Here is a 27012-nt window from a genome sequence, read left to right on the forward strand (position 1 = left end):
TTCTGAAAATATTTATATATGTTATTTCTTATTCTCTGTCAGGTAATTCATATATTTCCATTTTTTAGGTTTGGTTTCTGAAGATTTATTTTGTCCCTTTGCTTTGGCTATTTTTCCATATTTGTGCATTTGAAAAAAACCAGCCACCTTCCCAGTTTTTATGAACTATGACTATACAAGGAAAAACCTACCAGTCAGTCTAGCTAGAGAATCTAGGGTCTCTCAAACCTTTTCTGTGGATATGTCTGCTCTGGATTTGTGTGTGTAGATTCCAAATTAAGGGAATTTTCTGGTTAGTTTTTTCTTCAGGAACTGATAATCTCTTGTACTCTCTGGTATCTTCTGCTGTACGATGGGTCCTCTGAAGCAGCAACATGCCACCCAGTTATTTTTTGTTCTTAGCAGCCCCCATACATCTAGAGGATGCCAGATCCCACCCATGATCCAAGAGAAATGGGGCAGAAGCCAATCCATCAAGCAGCCTAACAAAAAGGCAAGCAGAACACTGAATGGTGTACCACAATTCTCTTTCCCTGTGAGGGAAAGTCTACCAAGGTATATTGGCCTCTGTCTGCTGTACCATGAGTTTTCTGGAGATGCAGCATGCTGTACAGCTCTTTTTTGTTCTCAGTGGCCCCCAGACATTTACTTATGAAAATAATATATATATTCAGTGTATACATTTGGGGAAAACAGAAGCTTATAAAGCATATGTAACTTCTAATTATGCTCATATAGAATTATTAACCTTTTACTATATTTTTTTCAGGGTTTTAATTCAAAAGGAAATAATATTTATATATTTTGTCAAAGTTGAATACTATAGAGTTAATGGAACTCTTTTACTGGCCCTTAAAAAATGAACATATTCCAAGTCAATAACAGTTTTAAGAGTTCTGAATTTTAGTGGAAGCATAATATATTCTATGATTTATTGTAATTTATTTAAACATTTTTCTTTTGATTATCATTTATGTTGCATAAAATATTACATGCTCAGTTTTGAATACTTATTGCCCAAGTACCTATTTACCTCATTATTTCCTTAGGAAAAATTCTTAGAAGTATTCCATCGATGTGTATAATTACATCATTCTTGACACATGCTGTAAGTTTACTTTTTATAAAAGTTCTAACAACTTTTTCATACTCTTGGCTTAGGTTTTTATTAGGGTTTTAGCTTATACAAGACACTAAAATGCAGAAGAATAGTGTATAGTATATAACAGGAAGTACCATGCATCAATGGAGAAAAACTAGTACTTTTTTTGTAAATAAAGAGTGTTAGAAGACAATTTGCCCATGTGGGGGAAAAGATATTTAATTAGATATCATGTGGCCAAAACAATTTAAAATGGATTTGTTGTTAAGTTAAAAATAGAGATGACAATAGGAAAAAGTATGGGTGTACAATTTACATTGAGTGTTCGAAGTGTAAAAGTAATGAGATTAAAAGAAAGACAATCTTTTCCGAATAACAAATAAGTATTATAAAGTATTATAAAAATGACTAATAATATAAAAATAGTATACAAAATCTTATAGGAAAAACATTAATATTACACTTTTGAAAATGCAAATGGGATTTATCATATCCTTTTAAAGTTCTTTTGAAAAATATTATAATGTTAAAAACAACAATTTTCACATGTTTTTCAAGTCAGAATATTGTGCACAAAAATGAAGGCCAGATCATTAGTAGGTATATTAAGGTGTACTTTTGCATAAATATCATAGACAGTGATTGAACTAATTTGAGTGTAAATAACCAATGTTCCGAAAGCATATAATAAAATAAATTTCTTTACTTGAACAGTTTATCTACCGTGGTCTAGATTACATTAACATATACCAAGTGGAATGTCTCCTGAATCAAAATTAATTATTGTGAAATTAATGAAGTAAATCCCCATTATCTGAAATAATGAATAAATTTAATTATCATATACGCTAGATACAAATTATGAATGCATCATACTATCCATTTACTTCCTTGGGCCAGTCCATTTAGTATGTGATTATTCATCTCTGAGATAATGCTGCTTAAGTAATTGAAGTGAAATCAATGTAGGATGGTTAGGTTGTGTCAGAATGAAGTAACTAATCAGTGTATCATTGTTAAATGGACAATTACCATGATTAAATGGAATTTATGGTTAAAATATATGATTGTCAGGTAAAAACTTAGAAACTTTTATTTTTCTACATAAATATGAAAATAATTTTCTTCTATTAAGTTAGTTCTATTTATAAAGCACTGTCTCTTGCAGATTAAGTTAGATTATCTCTTTAATCCACTAGGTAACACTGTGAGATAGGTTATTTTGCCATTACAACTGAAAATTGGATTTTGATTCCAAATGTGAAGCTAAATACAATGGTTATTTTCAGACCACACAATATCCCACTGAAATTAAATATATATACCTACTTATGTATTTAACTAACCATATGTGTGTGTATATATATGTGTATATATATATATGTATATATATACATATCAAGATTAATCATCCCTCTCCATATATATATGAGCTATATATCAAGATTAATCACACTGCTAGGGAAAAAACGATGATATCAGTGAAATCAGAAATATTTTTGGAAGATGGTAATCATACAGTTCCTGTGTTATTTGAAATGTTTCCTTTTAAATATTTCTATTTGCTTAGCATCAAGTTAGTCATTGGTAATGTCACTGAAATTCTTTGATGAGCATCTCTTGCACAGAAGGAAGTCCTCTGTGGATCTTCCATCTGATCCACATTTGCTCAATACTACTTTTTCTTGTGGAATAAACTTCTTGAGTATGATAGTTATTATGCTTCATTTATTCTGACTATGACACTATAATTGTAATTGACTTTGGGTGAAATGTCAGTCTTTTCCTCAAAACTCTTCTCTTATTTCATCAACAAGAGTCAGTTTCCTTTTCTTAAATCAATATATCATAGTTTGTACAAGAAATGATAACTTATTATGCAGAATAATGGGAAACATCACTTAAAATACCATAAAAAATGTAAGTATCCAGAAATGAACTAAGTTAGAAAAGTGCAAAGCCCTTATGGCCCAAACTATACAATTTTTTGGAATGGTATAAAGAAAACTTAGGGAATAGAAATTAGAATGGAATATTGTAAACAGTCAATTACACCTAAACTAATACATGAATTGAACAGAATGCCAAGGAAAATCTTGACAAAATATCGTATGGGACTTGAAGCCCAGAGGTATCAGTAAATAGACAGAGGTGTCAGTAAATAGACAGCAATTATATGATGGAAGAGTTTAAGGAAGGGACTACTTAAAAGGTTAGGGTAATGTTAAGGAAAAGTACCAAAAGATGGTGAGGCAGCCAGGGACATATACAGTAAAAAATCACTACCATGTCGAGGTCTGAAGGGGAAACACTGGAAATAAATTATCATTATCTGACTGCATTTATAGGTATAAGCACTTTGCTGTAGCAGTCGGTGACCTTGGGACAGGTGTTCAGCCTCTGCTACACAGTAGTCTAACAGAGAGGCAGGTGGGGGGAATAAGTGTCTCAAATTCCCTCTTTATAGTCATCTTCCTTTGCCTCTCATTGGCCAAATTCAAACAAAACCCGAAGGATGAGTAGGCCTGGTTGATGAGTTATATGAAGATTGGCATTCTAGGACAAACAACAGAGTAGAGAAAGTGGGTTTGCAGGGACAAACAAAATATTCAGCATCATGATTTTATCTGGAAGAGCAAACACAATATGTTCCAAGAAAATTTTGGCAAAATTTCAATAGAAAAACTTACCTCACAGTACTCAAAACAGTCTAATGTTAAAATAATTTAAAAAGTGTTGGAGCATAGGATCACAATAAAGTAATCAGAAAAACTTTTGTAACTTTATTATCAATTTATACATGATAGCAGGGACTTTTCACATCAATGGGGATAGGAGGTATTTTCAGCAATTGTTTTGGGACTTTTATCCATTTGATATAAAAATGCTTACCTCCTACATTATTCAAATTATAAGTAATATGAAACATTTAAATTAAAAATCATACAAATTCATTGAAAAAATAAGGAATTATATTAGTAATTATTGTCTCAGTTTCTAGTTTATCAAGAGAATTTTGATCACATACAAAATACTTAAAATTGTGTGGTAAAATTATAAATAAGTAAAGTTATTCTTAGGAAACTAGAAGTAAATATTTGCAATGTATACAATAATGAAGATTAAATAGCCATACTTTGTGAAGAATTACTACAAATAAGAAAAGACAGAAAGCACAGTATTAAAAATGGTCAGCATATATGACCAAAAATTCATTAAAAATATACAAATAGTAAATACATAAATAAATGGATTCCAACCCCCAGTTAATATCAAGGACATAACAATTAAAATAATTAGAATTCATTTTCAAATTTATCAAAAATCTGTCAGAATTTACTATTACATTCTATATGAAACATTAAATTAATTTTTTGTAGTTTCAAGTTTTTATTTCAATTACAATTATTTAACATAAGGTGTATTATTAGTTTCAGGAGTAGAATTTAGTGATTCATCACTTTCATGGAACACCTAGTGCTCATCACAACAAATGCCTCCTTAATGCCCATCACCTATTTAGCCCATCCCCATCCACCTCCCTTTCAGTAACCCTCAGTTTGTTCTCTATAATTAAAAGTCTGTTTTACAGTTTTCTTCTCTCTCCCTTTTTCCCCCTATGTTTATCTGTTTTGTTTCTTAAATTCCACAAATGAGTGAAATCTTACAGTAATTGTCTTTCTCTGACTGATTTATTTTGCTTAGCATAATACACTCTAGGTCCACCACATTGTTGCAAATGGCAAAATTTCATTCTTTTTGGTGGCTGTGAAATATTTCTTTGTATATACACACCACCTTTTCTTTATCCATTCATCAGTCAATGGACATGTGGGCTCTTTCCATGATTTGTCTATTGTTGATAATGCTGCTATAAACATCGGGGTGCATGTGCCCGTTCGAATCAGTATTTTTGTATCCTTTGGGTAAATACCTAGTAGTGCAGTTGCTGGATTGGAGAGTAGTTCTGTTTTTAACTCTTTGAGGAATCTCCATACTGTTTTCCAGAATGTTTGCAGCAGTTTTCATTCCCACCAACAATGTAAGAAGGTTCCCTTTTCTCCACATCCTTGCCAACAGCTATTGTTTCCTGTGTTGTTAATTTTAGCTATTCTGACAGGTGTGAGGTTATATCTCATTGTAGTTTTGATTTGTATTTCCCTGATGATGTGATATTGAGCATCTTTTCATCTGTTAGCTGAAAAATTTAATTTATAGAGAATTTTGCACCTATGGGTAGATGTTCATAAAGGAAATTTATTGTAACATATTTTTAACTAGCAAAACTTGGAACCATTTAAAAGCTTAATTTTAGAAAAATGATTGCATTCCCCTAAACTATGGTACCTCTACACCATGGAGTCTTAAAAGTAATGTTTATCTACACATACAGAAGTGGGAAGTTCACTAGAAAATATTGAAGAGCATAAAAGAAGAAGCAATTTAAAAAGGAAATTATACCACAGAACAATATAAATGACATGATGCATTTATTTTAAAGTATGTGTGTCAAGCTGATGAAACAATCTTAACATACAGCAAGATAGAATTCAATAAAAATATTGTGGTAAACAAATAAGGCATTATATATTGATAATAGGAATGAGAGAGAAAAAGTGTGACTCTTAGGAACATGTACACACCAAAGAGCCTCAAAGTATATAAAGAAAGAACTGGTAAGCTTATAGGAAGAAACAAGTATCATAATCATTATAGTTAACTATTTATATATAGCCCTCTCAGGAACTGATAGACCAAATAGATTAAAATTGGTGACAACTAGAAACTGAACATTACAAATAAAGAATTCAATTACATATATGTAGAACTCCATATCCAAGAGCAGCTTTCCCCCAGCATATAAGACATAAGCAATATTTACAAAAATATATTGTGTATAGTGTTCATATAGAGTCAAGAGCAAAACTAAACAAACCTTAGAATTGATTTTAAGAGGACAGCAAAGGACAGTCCTAAGTGTTTGGAAAGTTACATATTATTGTACCCCACTGATTAAAGGCTATTAAGAAAAACTCTCAACCATATAATAACAAAATTACTTTACTTCAAAATACATGAAATGTAGTTGAAGCTGCAGATAAAAAAAATATGTGGTGTTGAAAAATCAGAAATCAAGAAAAAATAAAAAATGAATGATCTAGGCATTTGAAACCAGAGGTTTGGAAAAAGAAAGCAAGACTAAATAAATAAAATTTTAAAAATAATAAAATAAGTGCAGAGATCAATGAACTATGAAACATTAACTGCACAGAAACAGTAGTTATTTATGAAATGAAATGCTGTTTGGAAAAAAAATACTTACAAAAAAATAAACCCTGTTGCAAGAAAATGAAGTATAGTAAAGACACAATAAAGATTTAAGGATAATAAAGTGTTATAAACAAGTCTATTCTAATGATTTAAAAAACTAGATGGAAAAAATGCACATCTATAAAATATAAAATATCAAAAGAAAATGAAGCATGAATTAGAAAACTTGAAAAGACCAAACGTCACTTTAAAAAGGGATTTTTTAATAATCAAGATAACACACAATCAGTTGATCTAATTCTCCCAAACTTATAAGAAAGTTTCTATTTTATACAAGTCCTTCAAGAAATCACCTTTGTATTATTTACTGTTTCCTGTATAATCATTTTATGTTCTGTACATCCAGAGTTTGAGGTATTTGGAAGTCTGTATAGTTTTGAGTTTATGCTGACTCTTGCTATTTAGTGATATTTAGTTAAAGCCCAGATATGGTTGAAATATTTGGAAAACTTGAGGATCAAAATTTAGTATAATAATAGCAAATTCATATGTAGCATTTTCTTTCTGGTAGACACAGGTAAATATATGTTGTATATTTACTAAAGTAATCCTTAAGCATGAGGGGAATCAAATCTAATATTACAAAGCAGTGTTCCAAATTCAAATGAAAAGACAAAACCAAATATGTAATTCTGAAAACACCAAGCTCATTAAAGCCTAACTAACAAAAGGAGCAATATTAACCAAAGCATAATATAACAGGTCCTTTAACACAGTCTTTTTAAAAGATCATAAAAAGACAGGGTATATGTGAGGTAGGAATATGGAATTCCATGAAATATCATATACATACACTTTCCCTATACATGTATATGTGTATATATATTCAAACCTCTGGTTTTGATTTTTATATTCATATATATGTCTATGTAGAATGTATCTATCATCTATCTATCTATCTATCTATCTATCTATCTATCTATCATCTATCTATCTATCATACCTACTGAGAAAGAATAAAAAGTATAGAGAATTCAAAGTTGGAGTTGGTAGGAATGTAAATTGGTGCAGCCGCTATGGAAAACAGTATGAAGGCTCCTCAAAAAATTAAAAATATAACTATTATACGATCCAGCAATTCCATTCTGGGTATTTACCAAAAGGAAATGAAAACACTAATTCAAAAAGATACATGCACCCCTGTGTTCACTGGAACATTATTTACAATGGCCAAGATATGGAAACAACTCAAGTGTCCATTGATAGATGAATGGACAAAGAAGACATGTTTTATATACATACAATGGAATTACTACCTAGCCATTAAAAAAAGAATGTGGTGTTGTCATTTGCAAATGAGTGGACCTTGATATTATACTAAGCAAACTTAGAGGACAGAAATACCATATGATTTTGTTTATATGTGGAATCAAAAGAACAAACAAAACAAAACTCATAGGTACAGAGAATACATTGGTGGTTTCCAGAGGAGACAGGAGTTTGGGAATGGGTGAATTGGGTGAAGAGGGTCAGAAAGTACAAATTTCCTGTTATAAAATAAATAAGTCATGGGGATTAAACGTACAGCATGGTGACTATAGTTAATAATGTATTATAAATTTGAAAGTTGCTAAGGGAGTAATACTAAAAAGTTCTCATCACAAGGAAAACAATTTGTAACTTTGTGTGTGACAGTGACTAAAGTTATTGTGATGATCATTTTGCAAGATATGCAAATGTTGAATCATTACGTTGTATACCTGAAACTAACATAATATTGTATGCCACTTATACCTCAATAAAAAAGTAAAAATATCAGTCAATAGTACTATTCTTCTATATCATTCTTTTTCCCATAGCGTAGTTTTACAAGGAAAACTGGTATCCATTCAGCTAATGCATATCTTGCTTGAAGCTGTATCAGTCTTACAAGATCCTCAGATACACATCTGCTCCAAAACTGTGTTTTGGTCTGTTAGGCTAATGGAATGAGGTTTATCTTTATTAAGAAGATGTCCTTTAACAATCTTTCTAATCACTAGCTTCCATTTAAACTGAGACCTTAACTGTCCCAGTGCTGATACTAATAGCCACTAAGGAATTATCCTTCTTATCATGACTCTGATCTGAAAATTGGAATAAAATAGTTTTATTGGACTTGTGACTACTTTCTAGCATTAAATAAACAACAGAAATAAAAAAGAACAATGCCTAATATTTAGTTTCTGTAAATCCTTCTGATATTTACCTTAAGATAAAATCAAGTTTGTTTTTTTCATAATGGTCTAATGATTTCCAGTTTTAGAAATTATGTCTGAATTTTTTATGAGGAGCTTCAAAACTCAATTTTTTTCCATTTTAAAAGAAAATTGATTTTATTAATGTTCTTGAATACAAAATCTTGAAAATTAGAAATTATCTTAAAAGACTTTAAATTTATAATCAGATTAAAATATATTAATCAGATTAGTGATAAAAATCCTAAAATTTAGTTTGTAAATACAAAGGCATTTTCACCTCATTCTTTTTTCTAGTAGACCCTTGATTTTTACCCTCCCTGTCATTCATTTCTTCTTTTACATTTTCCTAAAATTTAATGAGTTTTTTTTTTACATTTATGGCAAATGGAACTTGTACCTGACTTTTATTTTAGTTAAGACAATTTACTACAGTGATTTCCAAACTTATATTTAAAGAGGGGAGCTTTTTTTGGTCAGTCATTATAAGTTATGATACAAACCTGTAATTTTACATGTACACATATATCATCTTAGAATTTTCCAAATGTTCTGGAAGCGTATGCAATAAAAATATTAACTGTGGTTATCTTTATGTATATATATTTTATGAGCATATATGTTATACATATATCACATTGTATATATTTATACATACATATGTATATAAGATATGTGTAGTTTATGTATTCTTGTGTATTTTCTGATTTCTTATGAGCAAAATAATTGTAATAACAAGCAATAAGGGTATTTAAAGTAATATTTAAAATAATACTCTGCTGTACTTTGATATTAGCATGTTTACTTACAGAGATTTTGGTTTTATTTACTCTTTTCTTTGAAGTTTTGATTCTAGGTTGAACCTCTCTTTTTTGTGTTTCTTCCTTTCAACTCCTTCTCACATGCACAGATGTACATCATTTTGGGCCTAAGAGTGGGGAGAACTACCAACAAAACTTTGTTCAAAAGGGGTTTGCTATTAGTATCATCCTTTAGTTTTATTCATATTTGCAAGAACCAGTTGCATCAGGACATGTATATAGGAAAAATGAAGGCACAATACAAGGGCTGATGTATGCTACTACGTCTCAGTGGAGAAAGTTCCGGTGTTTACAGCAAGGGTTTACTTAAACCCTTGCTTTCTGTCCATCACTGAACTGATGACCATCTTAGATGACCTAAGACTTACAGATGCACTGTGTGTCTCTGAATATTTTCTTCTTTCTTCTCCTATCTTTTAAGATTCAATTCTGTGCCTCTGGAATCCTAGTAAAATTCCAAACTTGTTAATCTGCATGTTCTTATGGGATAGTGTATCCACTCATATGGATGAATCTCACGTTGGGTAGAGGAAGGTCAGTCCTAAGCAACCATAAACATAGGTCCTCCATTCTCTGCAGACGGGATTCTCATGAAACCTAATTTTTAAATATAAATCAACTTTAATTCCTGAACATCAATGAATATGAACTTTAAATAATAATAAAATTTCATCTATATAGTTCATGACTAAATCTTTTCATTTAATATTATGTTATAATCCTTTGGATCTTCCTATGTTGTCATTTTCTATGTTACCCAAGGGGAATAGGTATAGAGATGACAATATTAATCTTGACATCACTAACATGAGTTCTTTGTAATGGAAAACAGGATCAGAGGCCAAATGGGTAAAACTAGGAAACATAATGGGGGGCGTGTTAAGTCTTTATAGATAATGCATATGATTCTTTTCCTAGTCAAAAATAGTAATATTTAAATTTTCATACTTAAGCGATGATACACATTTTTGTAATGTTATTAAAATCAAACTACTTACCTACATGAAAATGGTTTTTCTAAGCTGTGATCACAAAGACAGCATGGTACTGGCACAAAAACAGACACATAGACCAATGGAACAGAATAGAGAACCCAGAAATGGACCCTTGGCTCTTTGGGCAACTAATATGTGATAAAGCAGGAAAAAACATCCAGTGGGAAAAAGACAGTCTCTTCAATAAATGGTGTTGGGAAAATTGGACAGCTGCATGCAAAAGAATGAAACTTGACCACTCTCTCACACCATACACAAAAATAAACTCCAAATGGATGAAAGACCTCGATGTGAGACAGAAATCCATCAAAATTCTAGAGGAGAACATAGGCAGCAACCTCTACGACATCGGCCAAAGCAACCTTTTTCATGACACATCCCCAAAGGCAAGAGAAACAAAAGATAAAATGAACTTATGGGACTTCATCAAGATAAAAAGCTTCTTCACAGCCAAGGAAACAGTCAGAAAAACTAAGAAGCAGCCCATGGAACGGGAGAAGATATTTGCAAATGACACTACAGATAAAGGACTGGTATCCAAGATCTACAAAGAACTTCTCAAACTCAATACACGAGAAACAAATAAACAAATCAAAAAATGGGCAGAAGATATGAACAGACACTTTTCCAATGAAGACATACAAATGGCTAACAGACACATGAAAAAATGTTCGAAATCATTAGGCCATCAGGGAATTCAAATCAAAAAACCACACTGAGATACCACCTGTCGCCTTCAGTTAGAATGGCAAAATAGATAGGCAAGAACAACAATTGTTGAGAGGATGTGGAGAAGAGGGATCCTCTACATTGTGGTGGAATCTGAGTTGGTAAAGCCACTCTGGGAAAACAGTGTGGAGGTCCCTTGTAAAAGTTAAAAATTGAGCTACCCTATGATCGGCCATTGCACTACGCCGGTGTTTACCCCAAAGATACAGGATCGTAGTGGAGAAGGGCCATATGCACCCCAATGTTCATAGCAGCAATGTCCACATAGCTAAATCGTGGAAAGGGCGAGATGCCCTTCCACAGATGACTGGATTAAGAAGTTGTGAGTCCATATATACAATGGAATATTACTCAGCTCTTTCCAGAAAGAACAAGTTCCTCTAACATTTGCTACAACATGGCGGCACCGGAGGAGAATGAATGTAAATGAAATAAGTCAAGCAGAGAAAGACAACTATCATATGATTTCTCTCATCTTGGAACATAAGAACAGGATGATCAGTAGGGAAGAAAGATGAGATAAAGGGGGAATCAGAAGGGGAATGGAAACATGAGTGAGACTATGGACTATGAGAAACAAATCGAGGGACCCTGTGAGGGGAGGGTGGGGAACGGGATAGGCCGGCGTGATGGCAGTAAGAGCACTGTATTGCATGGCGCAAAGATGTACATACAACTAATGAATCATCGAGCCTTACATTGGAAAACACGAGGATGTACTGTATGGTGACTAACATAATATAATAAAAAATCATTAAAAAAAAAAAGAAAGAAAATGGTTTTTCTATATTGTCTTCATTAAGATAAACATTTGCTATGATTATTATAAAGACCATAAACAATTACTCAGGTAGCAAATATCCCATCTGTGAAATGAGACTGCCTGATAGATTTTGCTGCAGTGGTTCAACTTTTTCATTGTTGCCTTGCTTTCAATATGAAGAAAAATTTCTATGGTCTTTATCCTCTTTAATATTATGTACGCTTCTCTATGTTCTATATAGGGCTTGACTTTCAAGATTTATAGTAGTGCAGCTCTGAAAGTTTAAAATAATGGTCCTCTTTAGTGTCTATTAAGTGCATCCTTTTCTGATAACAATTACCAAGAGGCTCTATGCCTCTCTTTATAACCTATTGATTGACTAAAAGAAGTAAAACAGTTATATGATAGTCTCTATTATCATATAACCTTTTCTGTACTATCACATAACCTTTTGGTAGAAAAGTACTCTTTGCTTTCAGAGTACAATCTATGAGAAAATTTCTTGTCTATACAATTTACACATAATTTTACAGACATACGTTACTTTGATGTCTTAAGATGAATTTATAGTATCAATGTTTGGCTGTAACAAATACAATATAAGACAGTAGAAGTGTTAACATAAATTTTTATTTAAGCAAAATAAATGATTGGTGATAGTAGAATAACCTTTTTAATTTTTTAATTATAAACTTTGAGTCTGAATATTATATGAGAAAAGGGAGATAGCACATTCTCATAAACATGTCAGCAAAATAATTGAAATGTCACTTGATTTATTTTTAAAGTGTTTTCCATTGTATGTTGGCATTCATTTTTTGCTTATGGTAAGTTATATTTACCAATTGCCACTTTGTTCTTTTTTAACCATAATTTTTAAAGAGCTATGCTATTCTCTAGCTTATTTTTCAATAACATCAATATTTTTTTCTCTTGTTGATATATACTCTTCTATACTATGAGATAAATGCTTTTGAATAATTGAAAATATTTTTAATTGTGTACTTTATAAAATCACAGGAAAGATAAATATATATTTTTATATTTCTATTTTCACTTTTATGTTTGGGGTTTTTAGAAAAAATATTGATAAGTTTTAGAATGAATGAAGTTGAAATTCAATTTGAAATAGTAATTTTAGGGATGCCTGGGTGGCTTAGTCAGCTAAGCTTCCACCTTTGGCTCAGGTCATGGTCCCAGGGTCCTGGGATTGAGTCCTACATCAGGCTCCTTGCTTAGTGGGGAGCCTGCTTCTCCCTCTGCCTGCCGCTCCCTCTGCTTGTGCTCTCTCTCTCTGGCAAATAAATAAAATCTTTAAAAAAATGAAATAGTATTTTAATTTACATAAATCCAATTGATTTTATTATTTAAATTACATTATGTTGATAATTTAATGTCATATAGATCAAATGTTTTTTTATTTACATTGCTTATTAATCCATTGATAGTTGTAAAAGTATTATCCAGTTCACCTTCAAGTATATCTTGACCTTAAGATGGCTTCACAAATTTGAGAAAATAATAATGATAATAATAATATGATTTGTTATGTAATATTATGTGCCAAACCTTATGGTAAGTACTTTATATACACTTAATTACCATGTGTCAAGTATAGACAAGAAATCCCAATTTTGCCATTTTAAAGATGAAAAACTTGAAGCTCAGAGAAGTTCTATAATCTATCTGAGGTCACTTACGAAGTGACAGAGTAGAGTTTTAAACCAGGCCAGTATGACCTCAAAGCCCTTGCTTTTAACCACTGCTGTATTTAGTAGAGTGCCAGGCCTAGCTCAAGGCACAGCTCCCAGAGAGTCAAAGCTAAATAATCAGGGATTTTGTGAGCTGGTTGTTAAGCCACTAGCAGTTTGAAATTAGCCATGGGAATATTTATACCATAAAAATCAGCAAATGCTACAAATTGGGGCTTGCCCCACATTTTCATCTTCTCCATTTGACAGTTTACTAGCATACCATTGCCTTCACTGCCAAAGTCTTGTCAATATTTACCTATATATTAGGTTACAGATATAAATAACAAATGTAATTTTTTTATCATTTGCTGAGTACTGTTTATAACTGCCAGCCATTCAAAAAATTGCCATTAATAGTTCCTGAATTAAATATGTCATCTTTTATTGTGATATCTAAAATAATTTTTTGTAGAGAAGAATGTGTAAAATAATGAATTATGTTTTTTATTTTCAGTGATAGTGGAAAGTGGAAAGATAATTTCTTTTGTAGCTTATATTAATTCTGGATATTGCGACATTTATAGAAGTATTGTAGGACTTATGAAACTACAACCAAAAAAAGTGGTAAGTTTAAAATTTATGTACTCTCTTTCATCATAATTGAATCTAGCCTATTGAACATTTATTTGTCTCCTTTTCTGAAATTTCTGTTCAATTTTTATGACTATTTTTTGTTGTTTCTTTTCTTTTTACTGAGTTGTAAGATACAGGCATGTAAAAACACATTGTATATTGAGTTGTAAGACATGGGAATGACCAATAAGTATATTAGAGATGCTTACTATCTCTATCCCTCAGAGAAATGTAAATTAAAACCACAACAAGGTACTACTTTAAGAATATCAGATGGATGTACTGTATGGTGAGTAACATAATATAATAAAAAATCATTTAAAAAAAAAGAATATCAGATTGGCTAAAATACACTTTACATATGACCCAGAAATTTTTAGATATTTACTCAAGAGAAATAAATTTATACATCTACAAAAAGACTCACATGAATCTTCATAAGCCAAAAACTGTAAGTAATCCAAATGTCCATTGACAGTTGGATGGATAGAAACATTGTGATATATTCATTCAATGGAATGCCATACTTTGATAAAGAGGACTAATGCATACAAGAATGTGGATGAATCTAAGCATTAGGCTGGGTAAAAACATCAAACCCAAAAGAGTACAGTCTATTTGATTCCAGTTTTATGAAGTTCTAGAACAGGTAAAACACTAATGCAGTGATAGAAAAGTTAGAGCTAATTCTTTCTTGATTGGTCAGGCAGTCTTCAATGGCATTCAATTTAATATGTAAACTTAGTTGAATTCTGCCACACAAATTATATTCAGTGTGAAGATTTGCCATTTATATAAGTGGCAATTCTTCAAGTTAGATATTGGCTTTTGATCCTAGGATACATAGTAAAGACTTTCACCTCTTCTGAGTTCATGTCATCAACCTACTTTGAGAGCTACACTTTTTTTTTTTTAATCTTACTGCTCATCAACTCATGCCCATTTCGATGCTGTTGAGATCTCCCTGAAAAGGTAATTTGGAGTTTTGACTTTTTCTCCAGAATCATACATACTGAAAACCTGTAGGCCCTTTTCCACTGTTTCTAATTTGGACCTAAATTGCCCTGAGTCAAATTCACTTTCCATGTTTCTTGAAAGTCTGGATGGAATTCCATCTGTGTCCATTAATTCCATCAGTTCTGGTCCTGGCCTTCTGTGCTTATTTTCTTATTCTCTGTTAGTCCAACAAATGTGCCTTGCAACTGGGGCTGAGGTAATAAATGGTAGCTCAGAAAACATGCAAAGCTAAGCTATATTTACAAAATGCTATCCTAGGACCTTGAAAAATGGAATGAGGTCAATGTTTCCTAAACATCTTGATTAAAAATTTAATGTGCAGATCACTAAATGACAGTACTTTAAATTACCTTAGATATGCTGAAGTTGTCCATCAATTTACTGTTGTTCTAATGTAATTTCAATACATGTGTACATAACTATTTTCTCTGACTTGAACGAAATTGCAATTTATTTTAAATACCATATACCAAAATGATTTCTGAACAGTGAATTTCTGATAATAACAGTATTTATCCATTGTATGAAAGTGGTTTCATTGAACATCAATTATCTGTATCTCTTACAGAAAAAAATTCAAAAACTTGTTTGTATGGGTAAACTTAATGAGAAGGAGTCTTTTGGTGAGATTAGTGTTCTTCTTCAAGTTCCTTTCACATGCACTATTGTTACTGGAAAAGAGGTTGAGATGGCAATCATTGAAGATAAGGACCTATTTGGTAAATACATACGTGTCTTTTATATCATTTTATTTGATGAGTTTTTGACAAGTGTGGGTATATTTCACAGAAAGATAAGGACACTCAAGTAAGTGCAGACATATATATCTTATTTACATATATGTGTATGTTATTTACAGAAACAATGTATCTATAGATAGTCCCCTTTAACACTTCATATTCTGTCTGATTTAATTGTCCTACTTTTAGAATGTATTAACAATATTTCAAAACACTTTGATTTGAAATTAATAAAATCTCTAATTCCCAAGTTACCATTAATAGCATCATTCCTTCCTTTTATGGAGTATCTTTGGGTTTTCATATCTACAATTATTGCTTCTATGTTTCTGATTCAGATCAAAGGTGTGCTATCTTCCAGTGTACAAACTAGATCAAGTGTATATGAAGAATCATGGCTTGTAGCATTTAAGCCTTCATCTGAAATTCTAGCATTCTGGTAGTATTAAAAGAATAATCATTCAACCACTTGTGTTTGGTCCTCCAAACATTATAGTCAAATAGGAAATGAAATTGAGTATGAAGGATAAATGAATAGGATTTAATAAATGATGACATGACAGGATATTAAAGAAAAATATAATTTTTTTTGTATAATAAAACTAAGAATATCAAACATTAGGTAAAGGATAAAAGAGGAAAAATTCATAGAAATGAACATGGGTGAGAAATTTGCTTTAAATAAACTCAATTAGAAACATTCCCGGGATGCCTGGGTGGCTCAGCTGGTTAAGTGTCTGCCTTTGGCTCAGGTCATGATCCCAGGGTTCTGGGATTGAGCCCCACATCGGGCTCCTTGGTCAGCAGGGGAGTCTGCTTATCCCTCTCCCTCTGCCCCTACTCATGTGCTGTCTCTCTCTCAAATAAATAAGTAAAACCTTTAAAAAAAAAAAAAAGAAAGAAACATTCCCATGATTATCCATGTATGATTGACTGAATCCCCTTATCCTGAATTTCAAGTTTTTTTAATGTTTTCCTAAATATGTACTCTCTACCTGCTTAACTGTGATTTTGCTTAACTTCAAACTCATATATCCATTTTTTAAAAGTTACAAATTTGAAATAGGATTGATTAATTTTCTTTGTTTCTGTGACATTCAAATACAAACCCCCCTCAAGGTAAATATCACTTAAAAGTAAATACCAAACTGCAATTAAAATTACAATATTCTCACTTGATATTGGCTAGGTTTTTCTTTTCCTGTACTAATTACATTAACTGGTGCAAGGCAAATACACTGTGGACTCTTTTATGTAAATTAGCATTTCACACATGAAAGTACTCCTTTCAAGCATGTATTAGAATCTTCTTTGCTGTCTGGCAACCTAAAATTAAAATTTATGGCTTATTATAAGCTTTAGTTGTGTTTTGTATGTGTGCTGTCCATACTTAAAATTTCTTTCTATGTTTTGTTCATTTGAGAATGATGTTTTAAAGCTACTGACACATTGTGTGCCTAAACATTTCCTAAACAGAAATGTTCTTAAGGATTATATTTTGCTTGTTTTACCACAGCTTATAAGAAAATAGAATATTTTACAGTTGACCCTTGAACAACATGGATTTGAATTGTGTGGGTCCACTTATACATGGATTTTTTCAGTAAATACATTATGGTACTGAAAATGTGTTTTCTCTTCCTTATGATTTTCTTAATACCATTTTCTTTCCTGTAGCTTTCTTTATTATAAGAATACAGTATATAATGTATATAACATACAAAATATGTTAGTCGACTGCTGGGTGTTAGTAGTTTAGTTTTGGGAAGTCAAAAGTTATACATGGATTTTTTTATTGTTGTGTTAATCACCATACAGTACTTCATTAGTTTTTGATGTAGTGTTCTATGATACGTTGTTTGCATATAACACCCAGTGCTCCATGCAATATGTGCCCTCCTTAATACCCATCACTGGGCAAACCCATCCCCCCACTCCTCTCCCCTCTGAAACCCTCAGTTTGTTTCCTAGAGTCCATAGTCTCTCATGGTTCGTCTCCGCTCTGATTTCCCCCCTTCATTTTCCCCTTTCTTCTCCTAATATCCTCCATGCCGTTCGTTATGTTCCACATATAAGTGAAACCATATGATAATTGTCTTTCTCTGCTTGACTTATTTCACTTAGCATGATCCCCTCCAGTTCCATTCATGTCGATGCAAATCGTGTGTATTCATCTTTTCTGATGGCTGAGTAATGTTCTATTGTATATATGGACCACATCTTCTTTATCCATTTGTCTGTTGAAAGGCATCTCGGTTCCTTCCACAGTTTGGCTATTGTGGACATGGCTGCTATGAACATTGGGGTTCATGTGCCCCTTTTTATCACTACATCCGTGTCTTTGGGGTAAATACCCAGTAGTGCAATTGCTTGTCACAGGGTAGCTCTATTTTTAAATTTTTGAGGAACCTCCATACTGTTTTCCAAAGTGGCTGTGCCAACTTGCATTCCCACCAACAGTGTAAGAGGATTCCCCTTTCTCCACATCCTCTCCAACATTTTTTGTTTCCTGCTTTGTTAATTTTGGCCCTTCTAACTGGTGTAAGGTAGTATCTCAATGTGGTTTTGATTTTAATTTCCCTGATGGCTAATGGTGTTGAACATTTTTTCATGTGTCTATTAGCCATTTGTATGTCTTCTTTGAAGAAGTGTCCGTTCATGTCTTCTGCCTATTTTTTGACTTGATTATTTGTCTTTTGGGTGTTGAGTTCGAGAAGTTCTTTATAGAACTTGGATACCAGCCCTTTATCTCTAACGTCATTTACAAATATCTTCTCCCATTCTGTGAGCTACCTCTTTGATTTGTTGACTGTTTCCTTTGTTGTGCAGAAGCTTTTTATCTTGATGAAGTCCCAAAAGTTTATTTTCACATTTGTTTCCCTTGCCTTTGGAAATGTGTCTTGAAAGAAGTTGCTGTGGCTGATGTCGAAGAGGTTATTGCATGTATTCTCCTCTAGGATTTTGATGGATTCCTGTCTCACACTGAGGTCTCTCATCCATTAAGAGTTTATCTTTGTGTATGGTATAAGAAAATGGTTGAGTTCGTTCTTCTGTATATAGCTGTCCAATTTTCCCAGCACCATTTATTGAAGAGACAGTCTTTTTTCCATTGGATATTCTTTCCTGCTTTGTTGAAGATTAGTTGACCATAGAGTTGAGGGTCCATATCTGGTCTCTCTATTCTGTTCCATTGATCTATGTGTCTGTTTTCCTGCCAGTACCATGCTGTCTTGGTGATCACAGCTTTGTAATATAGCTTGAAATCAGGCAACATGATGCCTGCTTTGTTTTTCTTTTTCAACATTTCCTTGATGATTCGGGGTCTTTTCTGGTTCCACACAAATTTTAGGATTGTTTGTTCCAGCTCTTCGAATAATGCCATTGGTATTTTGATTGAGCTGGCATTGAAAGTACAGATTGCTCTGGGCAGCAGACATTTTAACAATGTTTATTTTTCCAACCCATGAGCATGGGATGTTTTTCCATCTTTTTGTGTCTTCAATTTCTTTCATAAGGGTTCTGTAGTTTCTAGAGTATAGGTTCTTTACCTCTTTGGTTAGGTGTATTCCAAGGTATCTATGGTTTTTGGTGCTATTTTAAATGGAATCGATTCCCTAATTTTCTCCACTGTTAGTGCGTAGGAAAGCAAATGATTTCTGTACATTGATTTTGTATCCTGCCACATTACCGAATTGCTGTATGAGTTCTAGGAATTTGGGGGTGGAGTCTTTTGGGTTTTCCACATAAAGTAACATTTGATCTGCAAAGAGAGGGAGTTTGACTTCTTCTTTGCGAACTTGAATACCTTTTATTTCTTTCTGTTGTCTGATCACTGATTCTAGGACTTCTAGTATTATGTTGAACAAAGGTGGCAAGAGTGGGCATCCTTGTCGTGTTCCTGATCTTAAGGTAAAAGCTCTTGGCTTTTCCTCTTTGAGAATGATATTCACTGTGGGCTTTTCATAGATGGTTTTTATCAATTTGAGGAATGTTCCCTCTATCCCTACACTCTGAAGAGTTCTAATCAGGAAGGGATGCTGTATTTTGTCAAATGCTTTTTCTGCATCAATTGAGAGGATTATATGGTTCTTGTCTCTTCTCTTATTAATGTGTTCTATCACATTGATTGATTTGTGAATGTTGAACCACCCTTGCATCCCAGGAATAAATCCCACCTGGTCGTTATGTAGTAAGAGATACAGAAGGACAGAAGGACGCTATGTTCTTAAAGGGCTTATCCAACAAGAAGATCTAACAATTATAAATATCTATGCCCCCAACATGGGAGCAGCCAACTACATAAACCAACTGTTAACCAAAATAAAGAAACATATTGATAATAATACTTTAATAGTAGGAGACCTCAACAGTCCACTCTCAGCAATAGACAGATCATCTAAGCAGAAGATCAACAAATAAACAAGAGCTTTAAATGACACACTGGACCAGAGGGACTTCATTGATATATACAGAACATTCCACACTAAAACAACAGAATACTCATTTGTCTCAAACACACATGGAACTTTCTCCAGAAGAGACCACATACTGGGTTACAAATCAGGTCTCAACTGATACCAAAAGACTGAGATTATTCGCTGCATATTCTCAGATCACAACGCTTTGAAACTGGAACTCAATCATAAGAAAAAATTTGGAAGAAATTCAAACACTGGAAGCTAAAGACCATCCTGCTTAAGAATGTTTGGGTCAACCAGAAAATGAAAGAAAACTTAAACATTCACGGAAACCAATGAGAACAAAAGCACATCAGTCCAAACCTTATGGGATATTGCAAAGGCAATCCTAAGGGGGAAATACATAACCATCCAAGCCTCACTCAAAAAAATAGAAAAATCCCAAATACACAAGCTAACTTTATACCTTAAAGACTAGAGAAAGAACAACAAATAAAGCCTAAACCAATCAGGAGAAGAGAAATAATAAAGATTAGACCCAGAGATCAATGAATTAGAAACCAGAAATACAGTAGAGCAGATCAATGAAATTAGAAGCTGGTTCTTTGAAAGAATTAATAAGATCGATAAACCACTGGCCAGACTTACCCAAAAGAAAAGAGAAAGGACCCAAATTAATAAAATTATGAATGAAAGGGGAGAGATCACGACTAACACCAAGGAAATAGAAACAATTATTAGAAATTATTATCAACAACTATATGCCCATAAATTAAGCTACCTGGAAGAAATGGATGCCTTCCTAGAAACCTAGAAACCACCAAGACTGAAACAGGAAGAAATTGACAATCTGAATAGACTAATAACCAGTAACGAAATTGAAGCAGTGATCAAAAACCTCCAAAAAACAAGAGTCCAGGGCCTGACAGTCTCCCAGGGGAATTCTACCAAACATTTAAAGAAGAAATAATACCTATTCTTCTGAAACTGTTTCAAAAAATAGAAGCAGAAGGAAAACTTGCAAACGCGTTTTATGAGGCCAGAATTACCTTGATCCCAAAACCAGACAAAGACCCCATCAAAAACGAGAATTACAGACCGATATCCCTGATGAATATGGATGCCAAAGTCCATTAAAAGGATTATCCATCACAACCAGGTGCGATTTATGCATGGATTTTTGACTTGTTAAGGGGTGGCACCCCATCCCTCTGCTGTTCAAGGGTAAACTATATTTAATTTCAGAGTCTCTTTTTTTAAGATTTTATTTATTTATTTGAGAGAGAAAGAGAGTGCTCAAATGTTGGGGAGGGGCAGAGGGAGAGAGAGAGAATCAGACTCCCTGCTGAGTGTGGAGCCCAACACATTGCTCAATCTCAGGACCCTGAGATAGTGACCTGAGCCAAATTCAAGAGTCCATCCCTCAACCGAATGAGCCACCCAGGTGCCCCTAATTTCAGAGGTTTTTTTATTTCTGCATTCTAATTATTTTGTATTACTTTTTTAAAATATATATATATTTTAAACGTTAAATTTTTTAATGAGAAATGTACTGGTTAATTTTACTGAAAGAATCATCTTCACACATGAACAATGTTCTTTATTTTTGCATTTTCATATTACTTCATTTTGTTTCCATCTATTCCACTCTTTATTATCTGAAACATGAAACCATCTCTGTAAAATGGCATAGGGAAGCACTTAAGGGAAAGTAAAATGTGCCTTAAAAAATATCAAGTTGATGACAAATTGGAAGCATTAAAGTAGAATAATTAACATGAGCAAAATCCAGGATGTGTAATCTTGCAATCAGGATGATATTGTTATTAGCTGGTGTATTAAATTGCTGTTAGGAATAATTGTTTATATTTGAGATGGTCCATTAAAAAATAACAAAAATGATAAAACCAATGTGCTCCAACAGAAATCTCAGTCATATGTGGATTACATTGCCTTCACTTTCTAATTTATCAAAAATTGTTAAATATACTATTTCTTTTTAGAATTATAAAATGTGTTACTGAAGAACTAAAGTTCATGTCTTTTCTTAAGTATTCAAGTCACACTCTATTTGTTCCCATATAAATCATATTAAAAGGCCAGTATTACTTAAATGATTCAGTTTACCAACACTATTTAGTAAATACCTAAAGGGAAAAATGAATTCTCTATACCTATACCTGGGGATAGGTAGAACAGAATTTAGGAAACATAAGAGATTGCATAAATGTTAAATACTTTATCTGGAAAGTTATATATACAATATCTATATAGAGTCGTAAAGGAAGCTGTGCCATAATTAGTTTTGAAGTATTTAAAAATACTTGAGTGATTTCGTTGTTCATTTAGGTTGTTAAGTTTTGGAAAATTGCTAATAACTTATAATCTATGTACATGCTTTTCAGACATTACCTTGAACATCTAAATAAAAATGAGAGTAGAATTATTATTAAGTTTAAGGAAATATATTATTCTTTATATTAGGAAATTGGCAATATAGTTTATCAGATTATAATTTTTATGAAGATAACGTATTTTTGTCCAGATTCAGAATTTATACCTCAAGTCATTTAGATTAAAATTATGAATACCAACTATTTTAATTTTACTGATATCTGAATTTCTCATCCTACTATTAAAACAAGTGTACTACTTTTATAATGATAAAGAATTGTTTTTCATATTAAAAAATGAATTACCACTGTTTTTAATTATATCTCAATTCAACCATTCATGATTGAAAAAATAGGGGATAGCTATGGATTGAAATTGTCTTACTCAAAAGGAAAATTTCAATTCCAAGGTGACATTGCTACAAACTATCTGAAAGTTTCTATTTGTTTTTAAACAGAAAGAATGTCCAAAGACTTTTATCTCTGATAATGATTCTCTTAATCAAAAGCCTAGGAAACTAGATTTTTTACTATAGATAAGTCTTTTAGACATTTTAGAAGTAATGAATACATTCTTATCCAGAAGATCTACTTCCCAGTACATCAGTATTTCTCCTTCTTGCTGAGACAGGTTATAACCAGGTGTCTCCTTGGTAACAGTGTTAATCAGAAGAGCCTAAACTTTTGAACAGTTTGCCAGAATAAATATGCTTCCTTTTCCTTTGTTTTTTGGTTTTGCTTTAGGATAAAATTTTGATATAAAAATATTTTCCAAGTAAAAAATAAGGTATAACACTTAAAAGTATTTGTTCTCTTATGAATCTTTTTTTGCTCGTTACTAATAATGTTGAAAGAAAAAATGCTAATGAATTTGAACAAAATTTTTGTTTTAATCTAGGTTTATATGGACATAGTTTTGAGTGAAAAAACTATATTTTATATAACTGTTTTTCTGTATATTATTTTATTCCATTAGGTATTTTAGAAACATACTGAAGAACTGTTTTGTTAATGATAAAATCAGTCAAATATTTTGAACATCTTGCAGACATTTAAAAGTAGTTCTTAGGGATGGCTTGGGTGGCTCAGTTGGGTAAGCATCTGCCTTCAGCTCAGATCATGTTCCCAGGATCCTGGGATAGAGTCCCTGCAGGGGGTGGGGGGCGCTTCTTGCTCAGCAGGGAGCTGCTTCTCCCTCTGACTGCCATTCCCCCTGCTTGTGCTCTCTTTCTTTCTCTGACAAATAAATAAATAAAATATTTTACAAAATAAAATTAAAGTAGTTCTTACTTGAGGAAATTATCTTATGAAATAGCACAAAATATCATGAAACAATAATATATCTTATTTTGATTGGTGGAGTTCCATTTTCCTTAGTCCTGAAAGCCGTCTGTTGGAATTTAAAGTAGCCTAATAGGTAGCATTACTTTTATTTGCCTGAATTCTAAAGCGAATGAGAAAAGGACAAAAGAATAGAGTAGAAGGGAGATCAAAATAGCACCTTTATTGTTGTTGTTGTTTTTAAGATTTTATTTGTTCATTTGAGAGAGAGAGAGACAGACAGAGAGAGTACAAGCAGGAGAAGAGGCAGAGGGAGAGAGAGAAGCAGGGTCCCCGCTAAGCAGAGAGCCAGATGCGGGGCTTGATCCCAGGACCTAAAGATCATGACCTGAGCAGAAGGCAGACACTTAATCATCTAAGCCATCCAGGTGTTCTGCACCTTTACTGTTGATAGAAATTGGAGAATGTGGTTTATATGTGCAGACTAGAGTCCTAATCCTGAATCCCAAAATTCACCTGGATTACCTACAGAGTCATTGGTAGTGCTAGACCACCAAATGTCTCCTCACATAGGAGATAGGATAGGGCTTCCCAGTAAAAATTATGGAGAAGCAGGAAGAAACATCCTTCTTGGTAGACAAGCTGGTTCCCAAGGAGAGGTGGAAAGGAAATGTTAGAACTCAGTATCTCAATCTTTGTTCTGGGCTAGGAATGATTGACATGGCAGAAAGAGGCCGTGAATGTTAATTTTTCACTATCCTGCTTCCTAAAGAAATCAGCAGTAATGTATTTCCTCTAATACTCTGTAGGAGTCCCACATCCACTGGGCCATTATGTAGGCCACTAGAACCCACCATTTCATTGCATTCTACTGTAGACATGTACACTCCTGAGTTTAGCAAAGTAGTAGTACCACCAAATCCTATAAAGTCTCCCTTCTAAATACCCCTCAAATTTCTTTCCTCATCTTTACATCCAGTGTCATATTTTAGTTCATAATTTAATCATCTTTTACTTAGATTTCCAGTAGCCACTTAATTAGTGTCCCTGTCTCTGGCTTTATCATTTCTAATCCATTATTCATACAGTCCCTAATTAAACTTACTACAGTGCAAATCTATTAGTTTCCCCCCTACTTGAAGTCTTTTATTCACTCCCCTCATCTATAGCAGGAGTTCTTAATGTCTTCATCATGGAACACATGAAAATTGTAATATTTAAAGAAATTCAGGGTAAATAGAGTAAGATATTTTCCTCTCAATCTAAGTTATAACCTATCAGACTCTCTGCATCTCAATCCCTTTTAGCTGCTCCAGGACTGAGGAGATTAGTATCTCTGTACACCTTAACCCTTTTGTTATACACTGATTGAAAAGCTCTGAGTTCTGTAGAAAAGTTGAAAGTTCTTAAGAGGGCTTAAGCCCATCAATATGGGCTCTGCCAAGCTACTTGTCTCTTCATTCTCATCGCTTAACTGCCCAGCAGTATCAGACTAAGTATAAATTTCAGGAAATGTTGTTTCATGCTTCTAAGCCCTTTGTCTATTTTATTGCATTTCTCTGAAATGGGTTTTCTCTCTATTTTCCTAATAAACTTTGAACTTAAAAGACAAGCTTCACAATAAATGCTCAATAAGTGACAGAACGTTACGGTCTTCCTTTGTAAAGTTGTACTGATGACTTTAGATCGTGTTGACCATTTGACACACTGACATTCATTTAAAATACACTCATTTAAGATACACAGTGAAGGCTTTACTGAATATCCTTCTTTCGTTGTTTTTACATATTCCTTTTTAGAACTAGTATTACACAATTTCCAGTTCAATCACTGTTTATTTTTTATCCTGCTAATTGGATTATAAATTTCTTTAGGTCAAGGAATATGCCACTGTTAATTTTTATATCCCGTAGCACCTAGATTCTTTCTGGATAGTCAATACTTTTTAATATTTTTTTTCACAAACCCATTGATTTCCAAATACCTTAATAAAATCTGGTTTTGTTTTCTGGTTAAGGGTTACTATTGACAGTGCCCTCAAGATGAATTTTTTGGAAGATCTTGTTACAGAGAAAAGAAACTATAATTTAATAAATATTGATGACACTGAAAATCAAAGAACAACAGTTCTTTGTTACATGATACTTTATTTGTCCACAAATAAATGGTCTACTTCATTCTCAATATTCTTATATATCTATAATCTATCCCGTTATTAAAATTCCCAAACTTTTATACAGCAGAATTCTTTTTTTAAGGTTTTTATGTAAATTCCAGTTAGTTAACATACAGTGCAATAGTAGTTTCAGGTGTATAGTATAGTGATTCAGCACTTCCACACAACACCTGCTGCTTCCTACAACCAGTGCACCCCTTAATCCCCATCATCTGTTTCACCCATCCCCCCCCCACCTCCATTCTGGTAACCATCAGTTTGTTCTCTATAGTTAAGAGTCTGTTTTTTGGTTTGTCTCTCTTTTTTCCCTTTGCTCGTTTGTTTTGTTTCTTAAATTCCACATATGAGTGAACATACAGCAAAGTTCTTAATGATTTAAGTTCAATCAATTCACATATGGTACTTTTTTTAGATTTCCAGAATAAGTTTTCTTTGTGAGTGAGATGGTATGCTTCCTTTTTATAAACAGTGTAATCTATGGAATTTTCCGCTTTTCTTAGATTCCCAGAAAGAGCAATGTCAGCTTTGCCTTTAATTGTGCTAACTTCCTTTACCTAGATAAACTCACATTAGAATTTCTTCCTTTCTCTCCCTATTTTCCATTTCTGTTACTTTAATCATTTTTTATCCATGATTATATATTTACCTTATGTCAGATTCTTTTTTAGTAGATATGTTATAAATTTTAAAAATATATAACTATTAAGGTATGTGATATAGAAGTAGACAGATTTAGTCTTTC

General features: G+C 32.7%; 1 protein-coding gene across 1 annotated transcript in view; it reads left to right on the forward strand.

Annotated features, from left to right (window-relative positions):
- CNBD1 (cyclic nucleotide binding domain containing 1) overlaps positions 1 to 16375 on the forward strand; it is a 327265-nt gene extending 310890 nt beyond the window's left edge. Inside the window, exons 9-11 of the mRNA XM_008689174.1 lie at positions 14127 to 14236; positions 15831 to 15981; positions 16341 to 16375. Coding sequence (XP_008687396.1) covers positions 14127 to 14236; positions 15831 to 15981; positions 16341 to 16375 — 296 coding nt within the window. The remainder of the gene's footprint in view (positions 1 to 14126; positions 14237 to 15830; positions 15982 to 16340) is intronic.
- Positions 16376 to 27012: the final 10637 nt, after the last annotated feature.

Source organism: Ursus maritimus, unplaced genomic scaffold (genome assembly GCF_017311325.1).
Source record: "Ursus maritimus isolate PB19 unplaced genomic scaffold, ASM1731132v1 scaffold_9, whole genome shotgun sequence".
NCBI classification, from domain to species: domain Eukaryota; kingdom Metazoa; phylum Chordata; class Mammalia; order Carnivora; family Ursidae; genus Ursus; species Ursus maritimus.